At 40.2% G+C, this 18,507-nt stretch overlaps 1 protein-coding gene across 4 annotated transcripts in view; it reads left to right on the forward strand.

The window, feature by feature from the left end:
• The window catches only part of COL4A6 (collagen type IV alpha 6 chain), a 144,194-nt gene that overhangs the window by 92,964 nt on the left and 32,723 nt on the right, over window positions 1–18,507 (forward strand). For all 4 annotated transcript variants that reach the window (XM_064518155.1, XM_064518152.1, XM_064518153.1 and 1 more), the window contains exons 6-17: window positions 62–106; window positions 5,887–6,003; window positions 7,718–7,786; window positions 9,260–9,295; window positions 10,217–10,279; window positions 10,943–10,978; window positions 11,099–11,140; window positions 12,155–12,247; window positions 13,287–13,340; window positions 14,757–14,816; window positions 15,754–15,798; window positions 17,080–17,133. In XM_064518155.1, coding sequence (XP_064374225.1) covers window positions 62–106; window positions 5,887–6,003; window positions 7,718–7,786; window positions 9,260–9,295; window positions 10,217–10,279; window positions 10,943–10,978; window positions 11,099–11,140; window positions 12,155–12,247; window positions 13,287–13,340; window positions 14,757–14,816; window positions 15,754–15,798; window positions 17,080–17,133 — 714 coding nt within the window. The remainder of the gene's footprint in view (window positions 1–61; window positions 107–5,886; window positions 6,004–7,717; window positions 7,787–9,259; window positions 9,296–10,216; window positions 10,280–10,942; window positions 10,979–11,098; window positions 11,141–12,154; window positions 12,248–13,286; window positions 13,341–14,756; window positions 14,817–15,753; window positions 15,799–17,079; window positions 17,134–18,507) is intronic.

Genomic DNA, 18,507 nt, shown 5'->3' on the forward strand with positions numbered 1-18,507 from the left:
GATGACTGAAATATACAGATTGATAAAATGAAATATAAAGTATACTCTTTTTTTTCTTCAGGGCCCAATGGGAGTTCCTGGATTTCAAGGCATCAATGGGATCCCAGTGAGTTTGCTTGTGTAAATATGTGAATATCAGTCACCAGAATGTTAGTCACAACCAAAAGCATGTAAGCACAATGAAACTGTGCCAGCACATGTAAAATGTGTCTTGCAAAGTGCTTGTTCCTCTCTGAAGGGAAATGGCAATTTTCATTAGTCTACCTGGTGGTCCCATGTTTTTTTTTGTAGCAGGTTGGGACCCTATTATGGGATGACAGGAAGCCGAGGAGCATCAGGAAGTAAGCCTGACTTACATGGGGATCTGCTGCATCTTTGATAAGATTTTCTTCCAGGATTCTGTCTAGAAAACACCTTATCATAAAATCATAGACTTAGGGAATCGGGAGGTCAATCAGTTAAACAGATAGGGTCTGCTGTGTTGCAGGCCACTCTTAATGTATGTTCACATAACCTATTCTTAGAACCTTGTAATGACAGAAGTTTTCCTAATGTCTAGCATGAATCTTTCTTTCCTCAGTTTAAGCTTGTTAATGCTTATCTTACTCATTATGGACACAGAAAGCAAATTATTCCTGTTTTCTCTGTAGCAGCCATCTTCTGTGTGATAACTGTTATCAAGTCTCCCTCAGTCTTCTTTTCCTGTGGCGTGAAAGAAAACAGTGAATAAAGCTGATGCCCTCCAGAGACTCCCTGCTTCCCCCACTAGGTACTAATTACTTTGGTTTAGGACTCAGCCTTTCAGAAACCTAAGGTAGGAAAGAGATAATTGCAGCTTTTTCCAGATGCTAGTGCTAGGTAACTACTCTCCCCGATCATCAAGACTTTTTTTTGTTTCGTTTGCCTATTCCTTTCTTTAGAACTTGAAAGTTGTAGTGACAGTTGTTTTCTATACAATACCAAAATGATATGCCCAGAGTATTTTGACCGGCTCCATTTGCTTTGCTTTTCCCCAGTGATTCTTGCAAAGATGTCTTCTGGTCACTTCACTTCAGGGGAAGTTTAGCTGAAGCTGCTTTAGAAGTTGCCCCAAACTTCCTTGCTCCCTTTACACTTTTTAGCTCATTCTACTTCCTCCTGCTTGTATTAGAATTCTTTTTTGTTTATTGATAGCATTTTTCCATCTTCTGTATCTTTTTGCCTTCCGTCCATGCTCATGCTCTTTCCCATCTTCCCTACTTCCTCAGCTGATCAAAAACTCCAAGAGTAGAGCAGTGTTTTCTGACTTCTTTTCCTATCAAAAACTGATTTGTTTTGATAGATTGGCTGAAAATGCACAGTTGGCCCTGTGAATGGGCTTGCTCAATTCCAGTTCCTTCCTGGCCCCTGTCCTCCTCTCCCCCTCCTCTCATCCTTGCCTGTTTTCTCTCCTGCTCTACTCCCTTGCCGCTATTTTTTTCTTTTCTTTTCCCACCAGCCAGCTCTCCAGCTCTGAAGAGAACAAGCTGTTCCCATAACACTTAATTTAATTGAACACATTCTGGGAACATGCTGTTCTCAGGGTGTTTTTTCAGATGAGGCTCTGGAGAAAGGGGATTCCCAACAATAAGGGGAGGGGAGAGATACGGCAGCATTCACTGCCAGGTAGTTGGCAGTGGGAGGCATTCCAAGGAGAGAGTAGGGGGAGGTGGAGTAAAGGATACAAAGCCTCCAGCACATACAGATCCGTTCTGCAGGTGAGTGAGTGGGAAGGAGGCAGATTTTGCTGCTCGTGAAGAGCAAAGCGCTTGCCACCATGGCTCTCCTGTGTCAGAACTGCCAGGAAGGCAAAGTAATGCAAATTGTTTTCCTTCTAGACATTGTGATAAATATCTCCATTCCAGGGTGAAAATAGCAAACACCACTGCTTGAGAAAATGTTTGCACATTTGCTAGTTGCATTTCAGGATAGGGAGTAGCTCAGGTTGGTCGTGAGATGTATATAAACATATAGACATTATGTGGATGTGTGAAACGCTGAGCAAAGGAGATAGAGCTCGTGTATGCTGGTACATGTAAGGGATAAGTAAAAATATATTGCTATCTCTGCACAAGAATTAGCATCCCCCTATGAAGAGAGAGAGTCCTTGAAGCATACAGGTTAGCGTGGGCAGGTATATTTTATTCATGGCCAAAAGGCTGCGAGGCCGTGGTTCAGAGGGGAATCTCCCTATTGACCTTATGGGAAGTGGTGTACCGCAGAGTTCCCCTGGGGAATGCTGGTGGCAAGTAAATCATGTTGTTGCAGCTGGCCTGACAAATCCCTTTGACCTAGTAAATACAGCAGCAGCATGTGTTTATTGCTAGCCCGTCTGCGTCACACTGTAGAAGAGACCCTCAAATCCTTAGCCCTATTCAGGAAGTTTATTTTTTCCCAAAGGATAACATTCAAAGCACACCTCTGGCAAAGGCTGAAAGTGGAGACAGGAGATGTATATAAGTTTCATTAACTGTTCAAGGCGTTCTAGAAGGAAGTATTTCTATGAGGTGTGAGCCCTTCGCTGCCCCACGAAACCTAATGCTGCATGGAGAGACAAAGTTCTCTGTTTTATGGCCCTTCCACAGAAAATGCAGGCACTTGGCAATGGCTGTAAAATGGCCACTTCGCTGTACCAGTGCATGAAACTGCTTATGAAATTAATTTTGTGTTCACCTTTAATTGCATTTGTTTCCCTGTTTTTAAATATTTGTTGAGCTCTCCTGTCGGGATCACCTTTGTGCTAAGCCTTTTTGATTTAGAAAAGAGGCCCTTCGGGGTCGCAGTGTTGGTATACGAGCAAGAGTCAGTTAAAGCAAGGGTATAACCGAGCGGTTCAAGTTTCCTTATCTGTCTCTCAGGAAATGTCTCCTTTTGTAAGGACAGAGAGCACAAGTGATCTCTTAAGCCTGTGTTTTAGCTCAGGTCTATAAACTAATCATTCTGCCCTGTCGTAAGTAAAGACTGTAAAAGTCCTCTGCCTGACTCAGTTGAGCTGCTTGTGCTGAATTGGCACATCTGCCAGAACAGGAATTAGAGGAGGTGAGAGCAGTGAAAGTATTAACCACTGTTTTTCAAATCAAAACAGCTCTTTCAATAAGTGTTTAAATCCCTGGGGAAAAGCTTCATTAAAGCCAGACCTTGCAACTCTCAAAGAAGTCAGCTGTGGGTGCTCAGTATCTTCTCAGATAAGGCCCTTAAAACAAAACATAAATTCTGATTGCAGATTAGCCAGAAAGTAGGAAATCCTGTGTTTTTTCCTAAAGCAAAAGAGACAGCATATATAATGTGTGTGTGTTCGTGTCTGCGTCATTGTTTCACTCAGAACCACAGACATGGATGTCATGGGTTTAAGAGACAGGACCACAGATGTATTTGATACACTTGAGAAATAGCTGTGGTCAGCATAAGTTATACCCCCTCCTTGTGAGCTCAGTGTCCCCCTCACACAGTGAGAGGATACCAAAATCCTGTGGGCCACTTAGAGGCTGTTTTGGGCAAAGAGTTAAGAGATCTCACCCAGAGCCTTTCCCGAGATGCGAGGCCCACCACCAGCTGCCTGCTGTGAGCTGGCTCTTGGCCAGCACTGGGGACTCAGCAGCTTGGCTCCCTCTTGTCTAGCTTGGAGGGGCAGATATTGGCCCTTCAGCTGGTCACCTTACCTAGTAACCAAATACCTTGTTCCACATGGCTTCTGTTTTTGTTGGTGCCCTAAACTAAGTGAAAGACTTGATTGACATTGACCACTCCGGCCTCCATCTGCTGTCACTGTCGGCCTGTCCCATCGGATGCTTGCTGCTCTCTGCTGTGACGTACCACACGATGGGGGAGGGTGGGTTGTTGCTGATTTGTTCCAGCTTTGGGAACCAAATGAAATAATTTCTAGGAGACAAAGATAAGTGGCAATAAATTGCTGCTTCAACCTCCACATATCACTTACCTGGACCTGGCAAGTCCCTGCTTGCACACCACATGTGAGTATTTTCGCAATGGATTTTAATTAACCTGGCAACTGCTGCTGTGTAAGCAGTGGTGCCCAACACTAATGCTTTGGGATGATGTCACTTAATGTCCTGAGGCCTTGTTTAATCTCAAATTTGTACATGTCTAGATGAACTAGTTTAACACTGTGGTACAGACCTACTTTGGTTTGATTTGCACCTTATTGACTTAAGCTCATCTGAAAGAGACACTTTTGTCTGGTGCAGATCTGGGCTTTCTCCCCTTTTCTCCATTCTGTTGGCATAAACTGCCATGTGGTTGCCAGAGGAGCTGGGCTAAGGAACTGGTCTGACTGAAAACTAACCCCCGTAAGAAACAAAACAGTTAGCTCTCAGCTGTGTTGGTATCCTGATTTGACTCGCCTGCTCTGCCTGTGCTTGTGCCAGCACAGGGAAGGGGCAGATGCGAGCAGCCAGGGGCATGAGATGGCCTTTCTGGCAGCCGCTGAAACTGCTGATCAGTTCGAGGGTTTATACAATTATGGCCTAAGTTGCTCTGCATCCTTGGGCAAGCCACTCTGCTACTTTGTGCCCCCAGCTTCTCATCCGTGAAATGAAGATTATAGCATTCTCACATATTTACAAAGCATTTTAAGATCCTTAGATAAAAGGCTTTACATTACTGCAAAGTTCTCATTGGATTTGGTCAGAGCATATGCTATTGGCTCAGACTGAGAAGACCTTTAGCAGCACAAATCTGATTTGTTTTAAGTGTCAAGCATGACTGCTAACGTTCTGCTTTATCCCCATTTTATCCTTGTTTATTTTTTACTTTCGTAGCATGAGTCATAACTTGTTTAATGCCATATCATAAAGACGAATCTTTGGGATCAAACAAAAGTGCTTCTGGAATGATTCAAGATCAGGGTGTGAAGAGGAAAAAAAATGTCAGTTACTGATACTAGATCCATAAGTTTCATTGCTCTTCCTACCACAAAATGCTGCCTTTGAGTGCCACAAAACTTATTTCTGTGGAAAGGAGGATAGAATAAAGAGAAGCTTAATAGCCAGGTAGTATGATTGACAGTTCTGCCTTTCTGTGTTTTTGCCTGCACATACCCGTATGTTACTGAAAAAAAAAGGCTCAAACTTTGATCTTCTTCACACCAATATAATGCAGAATAAACTCCAGTCAAGTTAGTAGAGCTATACCAGGGCAAAATGGATGTGAAATCAGAATTGGGTACAATTCTTTTCTACTCTGTTTGATTATTAACTGAACATTGCACATAAATATTTTTAAAGGCAGTTAACTTAATTAGCTCATTCTCCCAGTTGCTTAGCCTAAGGTTTTAAGGTAAGTTTAACATCAAGAGAAAAGTTGTTTTGCTTGAACAACCTAGTGCTGGAGTTGTAACATCTGTTGAACTATTAAAGCAAGGAATCCACACTGGAGAGGAAGAGAAGTCACTGAAACATTGACTAGATCAGAGTTATAAATGCTTGATACTGTTGAGCCTGCCTCTCTGTTGTTTTTACATGAGCAACTTCCATTAATGGTGTCAGGGGCTTGCACCCTTGCATGCTGTTTTACACTGTGTCATATGCTGTATAGCTCAGACTGCTATGGAATGAGTATTGCCCTTTCAGAACCTGCTCATGCACAAGATACGTACTTCATAAAATTATCCCTCGGAGAAAAAGATAATTAAATGAATCAAGCCAGTGTTTTAGGATTTAGGCTTCAGGGAGGATAAACAATGCTAACTGAAGCAGCTAGTTTTACTGCAGTGTGCCATACGTGAGACTTTAGTCAGAGTTCTGTTTCCTTTGTTTTACGTTGCTGTTTGGAAGGTATCAGCTTTCTGGGGACAGTACTAATAACAAAATGCCTCCCGTCAGTCATCCTCTCTTTTTCCCTTTTACACAGGGTCACCCTGGCCAGCCTGGACCCAGAGGTCTGCCTGGCGTCGATGGCTGCAATGGTACCATTGGGAGTCCTGGTGTTTCTGGATCAGATGGGTTTCCTGGCATACCTGGGCTGCCTGTATGTCCCGAGACGAATACACTGTTTTGTAGTCGCTAAGCCAGGAGTTGTTTTTCTTGCCATTGGTGGAAAAGTAACTCCTAAGTACTTGGGAAGAACCCTAATAACCACAAGGTTATTAGTACTGTTAGAACTCAGTATCATTTTTCTCACTGAAATTCCGCTCTGATTCACTGTGTAAATATTAACCTCCAAGGATAAAATGAAGGTCATATCAAGTCACTATGTTGCTACATCAAAATATACCATTGTCGCTGGCAATATTCAAGCTAACTAAGAAGCAACCACGATTAAAGTCTTTAGGAATCGTAAAGTGGCATCTGGCACCTTTCAGGTTAGTGGGTGCTGATTCAGAAAAACACATTGTCACATGCTCAAGTCTATACATCAAATATTGGATGCCTTCTTTCAGGTCTCACGATAGTCCAAAGCTTTGGTCTCAATGAGTGTCATAGAGATTTAGTTTAGATTTAGTTTATATGCCTCTCAGTGTTTTGCTTTCAAGAGTACTTCCAACCTACCAGATCGGGGATTTATCCAATGTGCCCTGGACACCTAAAAATTAGCTGCCTAGTCTCTTCATCTGGACTCCCCATGTGTGCAGAGTGGCACTTGCAAGAGCATTTCTCCCCATCTGCCTTACAGCATTAACTGATCTTTGGAGATACCAATTTTTCTCCATTTGCTACTGAGGATGTGAAGGTAGCCAGCTCACACTGTACACCCTGTTTTAAGTGGGTAGGGTTACTTATCAGAGCTCCATTTTTAGATACTTCTGAGAATTATACCCTTTTATAGAAGTATGGGGTTACTTTTGCAGTCTTCTAGCAAAAGCAAAAAATATTTGATTGTTCACAGCTGAAGCCTGATCTTACAAGTCACATGACTAATCCTACAGGCAGTGGAACTCCTTTGCATGTATAAGGAGCTTTTGCAACTTCATGAAGAAGAAGAAAGTACAGCTGGCAGATATGAGTAATGCCATTTGTTTCAGCTTTTTAAACTATACTGAAAAATCTTTATATGTTGTCCAGACTTGAAGTTCATATGATGTTGAAAATACCTAAGCAAGAAGATCAAATTTAAGTACTGCTTTCTTAAGTAACTGGTTTAGTCATACCTACTTCTCAAACTTCTGTTTTGTATTGCTTGTAGGATTACATTTTTGGCAAGGAAAGCTGCTTAGATCAGCTAACCACAGTCAAATTAAATTGGCAATTAAATGAAATCACCCCAGATAAATTGGATGGGATGATTAAGATTAAAATAAATTGGGTAAATATAGAATTATAGTGACAGCTTTTTCAGAAGATTCATGCAGTCTACCAGTTTGTTTTCCCCTTGAATATTCCTCTAAATAAATTTCAGTTATTTACAGTGTTACAAAAGAGATATGTATGTGAACAGAAGGGTTACACCATATCAAACAGATTCAAATAGGATCTTAAAAGTTTTTGACACCCTGAAATAAAAGGAAAATCTAAGGTAAACAGGAAAATACTAGGGAAAATATTTGCAGAACCTTGTTTTTCCAGAGCCACAGGAAGTTTTAAGTTCTGACAATACCACATCTCCTTTGACAAAGCTGCAGTAGTACTTTCGCAGTTTGCTGGAGCTGTTAGACTGCCTCGTTCATTATGCTGAATGTGATTTCTTTCAAAATGGAATCTGTATTTTTTCCAGAAATTTATTTTTAACATTTATTTTTTAACAGGGTCGTCCAGGTCCCAGAGGTCTTAAAGGAGAACCTTTCTTTGCCCAAAGCAGCCTTAAAGGAATGAAGGTAAGACTTGTCATGACATAGGGGAAAATAACTTGCAAGAAAACACTTTGACGTCCTACAGTGGGGAAGTTGCAGGGCTGATGCTGCAGGTTGGGTTGCTTTTGATGCTGTGTGTGGATAGCCTGGCTATGTCTGAATGCAGAGCTGTGAAAAAGGCTATAACTTCGTTAACAACAACACAGAATACTTTCAGAACTTGGAATTGCTTAGTTCTGGCAGCACCAACACATCTTGTTCATGCCATAGTGGGATGCTAGTGTGTGTGGGACGTTGCTCATCATGTTGCTGTTTGGCATATAGTTGCTAGTCCTTCATCTGTCCCTGGAGAGCTAGCACCATTCCTTTGTCAGTGTCACACAGTGGATGTAAGCTTGTACAATTCCTTGTAAGCTTGTCCTGTCTTGTGTGAAGTAGCGTACGTGTTTCTAGATGCAGATGTAGCAAAGGAAGAGGCCTTCAGCTACACTCAGAGCTTTCCTGTAACTGGCATCCTGACATATGCTAAGCCTGTTGAAATAACAACCCAGTAAACTCTCAAGTGCTTGCTAAGATTTCTCCTACTGTGAGATCCCAGATGCCCCCCAGGGTTTTTTGTGCTGGGATGTACTAGTAAGTAATCAGTTATATTCTGGTTTAAACATCATATCCCATCCGTAGCGTTCCATCATTTTACTCTCTTTGTTTGATAAGGAACTTACACTGAAATTTCTGTATCATATCTGTAATTTTATTTCCTGTACAGATGATACAAACTATGGAAAGATGGTCCCAGTTTACTGTTCAGAACAATGATTGTGTTCTTGAATATTCTCACGTAAAAGATTTAGTTCCTTATTGCCTTGCAATAAACATTCAACAACTTATAATGGTTTCGATTTTTGCAAGAAGTACTAGATTTGGGATAAGATTATGAAGGATTCAGTACCTCTTGTGGTATGTTCGGCGGACTCATGCTTTATTAAATGTTGAGAATTTTAATATTTTTTTCTGTGCTTGAAGTCCGCACACACTGAGTTTTTTGGTGAAAATTATGAACTTTCCTAAAAGTCTACCCACGTTATATACGTTCATGTAAGCTGGTAAAAGTTAAATAGATCTTTATTTATTAACTTAGGTATTTATGGAAAATACAAATCATCTGAAATGATAATTATATGTTTTCACTTGTTTTACAATGTTTTTGTCACAGAAGTTTTTACAGTGTGTTTTACGGTGTCTTTTCAATGAATATAATTTTTTGTCAAGCCACAAAAGTTTTCCTGTTACCCATAAATAATATGGTTGGCATTTCTCCAGAATTTTGGAATCTCTCCATTGACTGTTTTGAATATGGAAGCACAGGTGTCAAAATATTTTTCCTTGTACACTTGACCTAATATTAAAAAGCAATTTTTTTATTTATAAAAATCTTAATGTCATTTATATGTTGTTACAATAATGTGTGTTTTTCACCAAGGTATTTGTAATTTTTAGGGAGAAAATGGTCTTCCTGGGTTGGATGGAATTTCTGTAAGTTATTTACTTTGGGGAATAACGATTTTAAGGAATATCACTTTAAGTAGGTAATTTTTCTGGTCACTTGAATTGTGTAAATTATTTGCTTGTAATGATTCTCAAGGACACCTTTCAAATTAGTGGGTCATTTGTTTACACATATGATACTAGTAGCATGAGTAAATCCAAGTTTTCCAGTGGTATGAGTAGATCTAAATTATGGTAGAGGAAATCATTTTTCTGCTAGTACCTATTCTGTTTTCCCTTTTAAAATCAATCTCCCTTCTACCAGTGACCTCTGTAACTTTGACTTTCAGAGTAAATCTAATAATATCAAATTTAAATTGGCATACGTAATCAGGGGATATTATTTATGTTTTCTGAAACTCAATTTCTCTTTGTCTGGGATCTGATGAGGTAAGCCCTACACATTCTATAGTTTTCCTGTGTTCTTTGCAATTGCTTTCCAATCATTGAGGCATTTGAAGGGATGTTGTCAGCTGGAATTTTGTCCCTAACAAATTTATATTATGCAGAAAAATCTTTACAAAAATATGAACTAGAGAAAATCTCTTAGCCTTGTTAGCGTGTTACCTCCAACAATTTTTGAAAGAGTCTAGTATACTGGTTCAGTGGCTTTCTAAGTCTTGAGTCTCTTAAGATGCTCAGTGCCTTCACAGCTCCTTTTGAAGCCAGTGGGTAGAAAAGTACTCAGCAACTTGTCCAAGATACTTGCTACCTCACCTTTCAAGTGAACCTCTCAAGTAAACAAAATTGATTTTGATTTAGTATACTTGACATGAAAAAAATTTGGGGGGGATTCTTGAATATTGAAGTTAACTGAGATTAGGAACCAGTGGAGTGCAGATGAGAACACTGACTCCTGACTGAGAAAATATGATAAAAAGGGTTAAAATTTAAAACTTCTTCTTACAGGGCCCAAAGGGTTTTCCAGGTCCAGCAGGTTCTGTAGGCCCTATAGGTTTGCCAGGTTTGCAGGTAAGAGACTTTGACTGTTGCACTTGTTGATAAAACAGTTCAAAATGTTGGCGATTTTCCATCCTTGCCTAGATTTATGTAATGACAAGGAACAAAAGCGTGTGTGTCTAAAAGGTTTGTGCACAGTTGACTTCAAACGTAGAATACTTGAACTCAGAGTTTTGAGCTGGTTACAAGAGTGAGAGTTCCTTTCCGGAGTAGTGGTCAGAGCGGCAATTACGAATGAGAACTGCAGCAAGGCCCAAACATGCCGTCCCACAAACACTTGACTTTACTATTCTGAGCACTTCCTAGTCTCAGGACTAAAGGGAATATGCTGACCTCTGCATGTTTGGAGTCTTTGTCATCATGAAATATGCTGAAGAGTTGCTTTTTCAAGATACTGGAAGAGAGTTTCCACTGGGCAGAGGTAAAAAAAAGACCTACTTTGAAATGTTTGTTGCTTTTAAATTGAGGTTTGCTTTTAATTAACCACAGTGCCAAAGGGGCATCCAGTCTATCATAGTTGTGAAAACTTGAAGATACACTTAAAGTGTATCACTTGCTTTGCTTTGGGGACAGGAGATGAGAGTTCAGCTATTGTTGCAGATCCAAACATTGCTTCTATTGTGTGCATCCTATGTAAGTCAAAAGAAATAAAATCTTGATCTTGTTCACACTTAGGGTCCAGTGGGTCCCCCTGGACCACCAGGTCCAAAAGTAAGTACCTACCTTTTCTTTCTCCTTTCCACACCTGATTTTTTCTTGTCAGGGTTGTGACCCTAGATGATGGTATTGCTGTTGTTGTGGTTGTTTGTTCATCACTATTTTTTCCCTTAGGGTAACATGGGATTAGGCTTTCAAGGAGAGAAAGGAGAAAAGGTAGGTGAAACCTGTTCTATTATGGAAATGGTGTGAAATAATACTCCACAGTTCTACATAGGTATTCTAGATAGTGTTCCATCATAGCTAGACCCCCCCAGAAGATGGCTTAATTCTAGCATTTTCTTCTTTTTCTTCTTCTTTTCTGCTTTTGGAGTGACAGTCCAAATACTGAAGATTTTTGTTGGTTCCATATCTGTTTTATACAAAGAAAGGGATGGGAGTTTTTCCTGGATGAAGGGAAAAAAAATCTCACTACAGCTTAGTGTTCTCATGTCCATCCAGACATAAGATCCTTTGACTTCTTTTAGATCTCTGTCTTTCAGTTTCTTTTGCCCCTTACCTCTTGTATTACATTTTTCTACTGACTTACTGTTTGTCTTTCAGAATACTCTTTGGGTCAACTGACATGTAATTTTATAGTCTCACTGTCCTGAACAGGTGTCCTGCAGTCTGTGTGAGGATTTACACCGGCATAGTGGGACTTCTCGAAGTTCTCAGTTTGGAGCTTGAGTCTGCTGCTATTAAAATCAATTCTCAACATTCTACACATTCCATTTGTAATGAAGGAGAGGAACTTGCTATAAGCCAGGGCATTTTCCTGCCGCTCTTGAGACATCATCTTGCATTAATTATTTCTTGATATTTTATATCAATTATGTTCTTATCTTTCTAGCTGTCTCTTGCCTCCTTCTCTTTCATATTTTGCCCTGAAGTTTTTCTGGAGTTTTCTTTGTTTTCAGAGTTTTTCTGTTGATTCAAAAGCTGACCCTATTTTTCTTCTATGTTTTATCTCCACAACTCCCCTTAAACAGGTTTAATGCATTCTGTTCATCTTAATTTTCAGCCTGAACCTTTTGATTTTCATGGCCAAATTCCTATGCCAGCCTTCAGACACACGGCTGTAACATAGGCAGGGTATAATTAGAGTGACCATTTTCTGAATCAGAAGCAACTGTTGTAGGAAAGCAAACGTAATCTGTCTATGTTAAGAGCTGATTCTTTTGCCTACAGGGTGATGTAGGACTGCCTGGCCCTCCAGGTCCCCCACCATCCACTGGAATACTTGAATTCATGGGATTCCCAAAAGGGAAGCAAGGAGAAAAGGTTTGTAAATTCAGTTTACAAACTCTCCCCCTCCCCTTGCCACAAAGGCTGAAGGAAGTTGCTGAGCAGCGAGGACTGTTATATTCCCAAATCACAGTCATTTTCTGTACTAGCTTAAATGACCAGACAGCTTCTGAATAAAAATATTTTTAGCTCAGATTGATGTAGAGCACTCTTAGAAGGAGGAATCTTAAAGCTAGTTAAATATTTTCATCTTTACTCTTAAAAATGAATGAGCTGTAGTTTGTTTCTCTTCAACCTGCGTACTGTGAAACTGTGTGAACCCAAGCAGAAAACCTAATCCTTTTGGAAAAATAAATAAGAAAAAGCAAAGCTTCAGCTCTTTTGTTTTCAGTATGATACATACTACTCAGAAATAATCAGATTTGTCTCCTTTATTGTGTCGTCCAGGCATTTGTGGAGATACATATTTAGCGTATCAGTATTTCTGTAAAAGCTGTATGGATCTTGATTCTCTACACACCTGAAATGTAGACATACTGAATTAATCTGGGACCTAGACAGGCTAGTTTGAGAGCTGAGTCCAAGCTTGCCTAGACTCCTATATTAGTCATGAGAGACTGTCATACTTGGTGGAGTTATATTAGTGTGAGCTTAGATCCAAAGTTCAGTCCTTTTGGCTCGCTCTTGAATGTGTAAGCAGAATTGTGAATACATGACGTTATCTCATCGTGTTTTATTTTGCTGCTTTCCATGAAGTACCATGCATGTTCAGATTCCCTAGGTGAGGATGTGAAATACTTCTGGTTTGCCTTCTAGCAATGGGGGACAGCTGAACAACAGTTCCCAAGTAGTGGTCTGTGAAGCCATGGGAAGTGGCCACAAACAATCTTTTGCATGCAATAGCTTTGTGCTGAGACACTATATCTGGCATGTGACAAGACACAAATCAAGTATACGTGCTGCTGAATAAATCACAAAACCTTGCTTTAGGAGTCAGGAGCATGATGGGTGATTGGGGCAAATGTTGCTTTTATGGGTACGGTGATTTACTGTGTTTACCTCTTCCCCTCGGCAGGGTGAGCCAGGCCCTCAAGGATTCCCTGGAGAAGAAGGATTGCCTGGCCTGCCGGTGAGGATGGAGGAGAGTTTTTAATATTTGCCTAATAAAGACTAGATGCTTCAACAGCTTTCGGATAGCTCACAGAATGTCCACAAGAACTTTTAGGTACCAAAGTACTTTTGAAATCTGATACAAAAGTCCCCAGGATTTCTCCGTGAGTATATAATTTGTTGTCCTTTATCCTGGAGACACAAAGAAGGTACTGCTGTCCTGTAACAGTTGTTACAAAGCAAGAGTCATTTCAGTACATTTAATCTGTAGTTTGCAGAGGAAACCTGCAAATAGACATAACCTTTACATAGCCACTTGATGGCAGTGTTTCTTGATTTCCCATAGTGAGCTTCATATATTTAAAAAATCCTATTTTTTCCCCCTAATTATGTTCAAACATACTTCTTTCTTATTTTCTTTGAAGTCGTAATGCACATGCATATCTGTCTGTCTCTCTCTCAACCTATATACACACAATTTTAAAATGGACTTGTTAACATTAGTCATAACTTATAGACTCAGGAATGTGTAGCATCTTCCCTGTATGAATTAAGAATAACAGCAGTTTATCTCTGGATTCCAGGGAGCAATATAACCCAGCTTATAACCTTTGTAAACACAGGTTCTTTAAATGAATTTATGGAGTAAATATTTTGTGGAACTTCTGACCAGTAAGATGAATTGTTTACTTGTTTCTTCAATATACAGATGTGCTCAGTAGAATGGCGTGCAAGAAAAACCTGTATGTGAAGCACAGTTTGTTTATTAGTCTTTCTGGGTGTATTCCATTATGCACATGTTTAGCTTTATGCATCACAAGAGGCCCATTGAAGCTGATGAGTTTGAACATATGTGTGAACTTAACCACAAGCGTTAGATATTTCAGGATTGAAGCCTGAAAATTGCTTAACTACTGTAACCCTCACTGAAATTAAAGCCTGGTGTTCTGTCTCTGGATTTGATACTTCTTGCTGGCTGGGAAAATCACCAAACATTTCCAAATGTTGAGTGTGAAAATGTTGTTTTCATGTCATTCTTAGGCTTCAGAAATGAAAAGGCATGCTTTGAGCCCTGCACTGAGCTGCTGCTGTTAAGAGATAAGATTTGAAATCACTTTTAAATGGAGAATGTGATACAGAGTGGCAGTGGCAGGACTTTGCTATTTATAGCAGGGAGTTACTTGCATTGTACTGTGCTCTAAATGGATGGGAGTCATGGGGAATGGGGAAGAAAATGTACTGCATGTACTAACAGCTCTCTTTGAGATGGGTTTTCTTTCTGGGGCAAAAAGAGGTCCAGTGGAATTGGTCAGTTGCCCTTATATCTCTATTGTGCTGTTTACGTTAACACATGTGTTTGTGCTCATCCTGTCTTAAGGCTGTGCTATTCAGTTCCAGACCAGATCACAGATTTAATGTTGATTTCTTTCCTCAGGGTTTTGGAGGTGTTGGAGAAAAAGGAGAAAAGGGTGTCCCTGGCTTGCCAGGTGGCAGGGTAGGTAACTTTTCAAAGTCCTTAAATCCATGTTCTCAAAATAGTTGCATGAAGTGGAATTTTCATCAACAGAAGCATTTCCAAGGCATGTAGGTACACCAGCCTTAGGATTTGGCCTCATAGTAGCTGGTGCCATACAGCTACAGAACCGACAGATCGTTCTTACCTCAGTAAAAGGCTCAGACTAAAGGTGAAATGGAAGATGAATACAGACAAGGCAGTCCAAGAAAATCATACAGAAATAATTAGTAGAGTCTTGATACTGCAGGCTTGCATTTTTCCAGATTTTTTGAAGGCTTCACAGAAAAGGAAGTTTGTAGGCGGTCCAAATAAAGATAGTAGGAGGGCTTTGCAGGAGCTTTTAGGGAGCTACTACCCACTGCTAGAACTGGCCAGGAGAAAACACAGGTAGGTATCTGGGAAAGAAACAGGCCAGCTGGCAATATAGACCAACTGGACAGTGAGGGTGGGAGTTAACAGCATGCTCAATCACACAATGGTCATGGAGAGATTCTTCAGACCACCATGACTCTGCAGAGACCTGATGCTCATACACAACAGGGAGAGCAAGGCATTCTGTTTGGCATGTGCACAGCAAATTGTCAAGACAGAAGGTACTTATCTGCTCTTCAGTTTCGTGGCTTTACAGTTACAAACTACCTACCTAACTTTCCGGTAAGATAAGACACCAAGACTTACTTAACTTGAAATGCTTGATTAGTGAGACAATGACTAAAGAAGATATGAGATATTTTATCAGTTACTCTGCTGAATTCATTCAATGATGATTGCTAGTATTTGTAAGATATATAAAATCAGTGGTAGCTTCTCCTTTTGAAAGTTCTACCTTTTCACTCTTTGGAGCCTGATAAAATCAGAACAGACCGAGATAGACCTCTGAAAGTTAAGTAATAAAAATATTTTTTTTCTATTTCAGGGACTGCTGGGACTGGATGGATCTGATGGGATTCCAGGGAGAAAGGTAAAATGCTCTCTTTAATTTTGACTGTACTTCTAACAATCCATCTAACCACTTAAGCCATCTAACTACTTAAGATCTGCTGACTTATTTCTCTAGTGATTCTGATACATCTGCCCTGTAAAACTAGTGAAAGCTAGCTAGAAAGTCCACATAAAACTCTAGTTCCCTTTAACTCTCTGTTTTTCTAGTTATCCATACATGCTCAGAGGACCATGTCCACAGATGGGAAATTGTACATTCCCTTGTGGAACAATCAGCTTTCTCACTTTTCCCCTTTTGGGGCTGTCTTCATGTAGTGCACCAAGTGGTAACAACCAGGTGATCAAATGGCTGAACACTTGTTAAAACACTTCCACTTGTAGATGCACCAGTGCAAGTTGTTCAAAAAAACAGCCCTCAGCCACACAATTTTTATTTGCCTTTCCATAGTGTTAACAGCCTGGAATTCAGTTGCTTTCTCATATATCTTGTTTTATGATGGATGTCTTTTTCACAATACACTGTAGGTGATCCTATCATCAATATACTCTAATTTGTATCTGTATGTCAAAATTATATGATAAAAATGAGTCCTTTATGTCAGGTTTCTGAACAATACTTTGTATAGGCTGTATTGGGGCTTACAGCTATCCAAGAATTCGGAATGACAAGGTTTAAAATTAAGGCTTCCTGCTCCAAAGCTCTTGGAATGTCTTGTTTTGTCTGAAGAGGCAGCGGGTCTTACAATCCATACTGGGCCAGGTTCAATGTGTTACTCAGTGGAGAACAACAGATCACTTTTGTGTGGATTTCCAGTCACACACACAGAGGGGTTTTTTTGGTGGCCCTGGGAATGCTAATGAGAAAATGAATAGCTGGAGAGATGGATCTCACAGCATCATTTGAATGTTTGGGTGCCAGTGTTTTGTTGGAGGGGGAACAGAATGGAGGGGAAAGTTTGAGGGACAAGGAAAATGACATACTAAATTCCTCACTCCTCAAACATCTGCAGTTCTGACTGCTCCAAGGTCCCCTCCTGAAATGCATGCCCTTATGCCTGCTCACAGGTTCTCACTATCTTTACAGCACAAGGAGGCCTAAAGGACCTCAGGTGTTTTGCAAACTAGAAGAACACTGGCAAATTGATGCCATAAGTTTTCTCTTTCTTTATTTCTTTGGCAGATATTTCATAGGACATGGGTCTGGGATTCAAGTCCGGGCACTGTAGATGTCTCAGCTAACAAATAACACCACTGTCCTGTTGTTTCACTATGTAACAATGCTCCCACGTGTGATTTGCAGGGTCATCCAGGTATTCCAGGCTACCCTGGACATGATGGAGTGGAAGGCATGAAGGTAACTTCTCATATGGAAATACTAAAGCACTGCTTTTGTAATGACATTTGCATATAAAGGTCATTGCTCCAGTCAAATCTCTTTTTTTTACCTCTGTATCAGTGTAATTTTTGGTGCGTTTCAGTTCCTCATTAGCTGTATTGTTAGGGATGAACATGAATGGTTGCTGATCTGTGAAAACTCAGATATTTTAATACCTTTACAACATTCAGTCATGTAACTTCATGACTTATAATTATATATGTGGTCTCTGCTGTCTCATTTATCCTTACACCAATGCCATATTTACTGGGGAGGTGAGGCAGTATTAGATGGAACTAGGTGGACGTGGAAGATATTTGCTAAGGCTACCTGAAGTCTTGGATGACAGCTTTACAGGTATCAACAATTCTGAAAAGAATGGGTCCAACTCATCCCCATATTCCTCATACTAGAGATATGCAAGAATGAGTCCAGTCCATCCGCATATTCCTCATACTGGAGATATGCAAGAATGGGTCCAACCCGTCCCCATATTCCTTGTGCTGGAGATATGCAAAAAACAACAGCCATTTTTTAATATCTCACAACTTGGGCTGCAAGACACCTGGAAATTGAGTGATCATTGGCCAAAATGGTAGGGTAGTATTTTGCTGTGAAAAGCACTTTTAATCTGCCACTGAGACCAGTATATGGTTGGCAGGCATGAAAAATGCAAGTGCTGACAGGTGTTTTTGTGCAGAGCACATGGAAAAAGTAGTCCCAGTTTATGCACAGAGCAGTATTACTGGAAGAAGCAATAAAGCACTGCCTCAGCAGACTGTATGGTGATTATAATATAAATCTGATGGGGAATTTGACAAAAGTCATATTTCGCAGTTCCTCTGTCAAAGGATTTGATTCTATGTTAGAGTGAGAGGCAGGAATGATACTGCAGTTTGTCACAACTCACTTTTTACACTTGAATGAGTTTATGGAGGAATCCAGCAATTCCCTGAGAGCTCCTGTTATTAAAATTCAGGGCTCAAAGGCATTCGATAACTGCAGCAATGAGTGCTTCAAAAGTGTGTGTATTTGTAGCAGCTCTTTCACTTTTACCACAAGATGAACAAAAATGGTCTACCTGATGTGGTACAATATGCTGATATGGTGATTGGTATCCAGTAGTCATGGTATGCACATATCCATACTTCCTATGGAGGTAGCAGGACACATTCAGAAGATAGATAACAGCAAATACTATGTTAATCAGCCATTAGTTTCATCCCATGAGAAGAGTGGATAGTCATGACTGCAGATGATTGTAAATAGCTGAGGAACAAAGTAAATTCTTCACCAAGACAAGGAATGATGCTTATGTCAGTGAATGACAACAGACATTGCTACCACGACACA

The sequence above is a fragment of the Dromaius novaehollandiae genome, chromosome 11 (assembly GCF_036370855.1).
Source record: "Dromaius novaehollandiae isolate bDroNov1 chromosome 11, bDroNov1.hap1, whole genome shotgun sequence".
NCBI lineage: Eukaryota > Metazoa > Chordata > Aves > Casuariiformes > Dromaiidae > Dromaius > Dromaius novaehollandiae.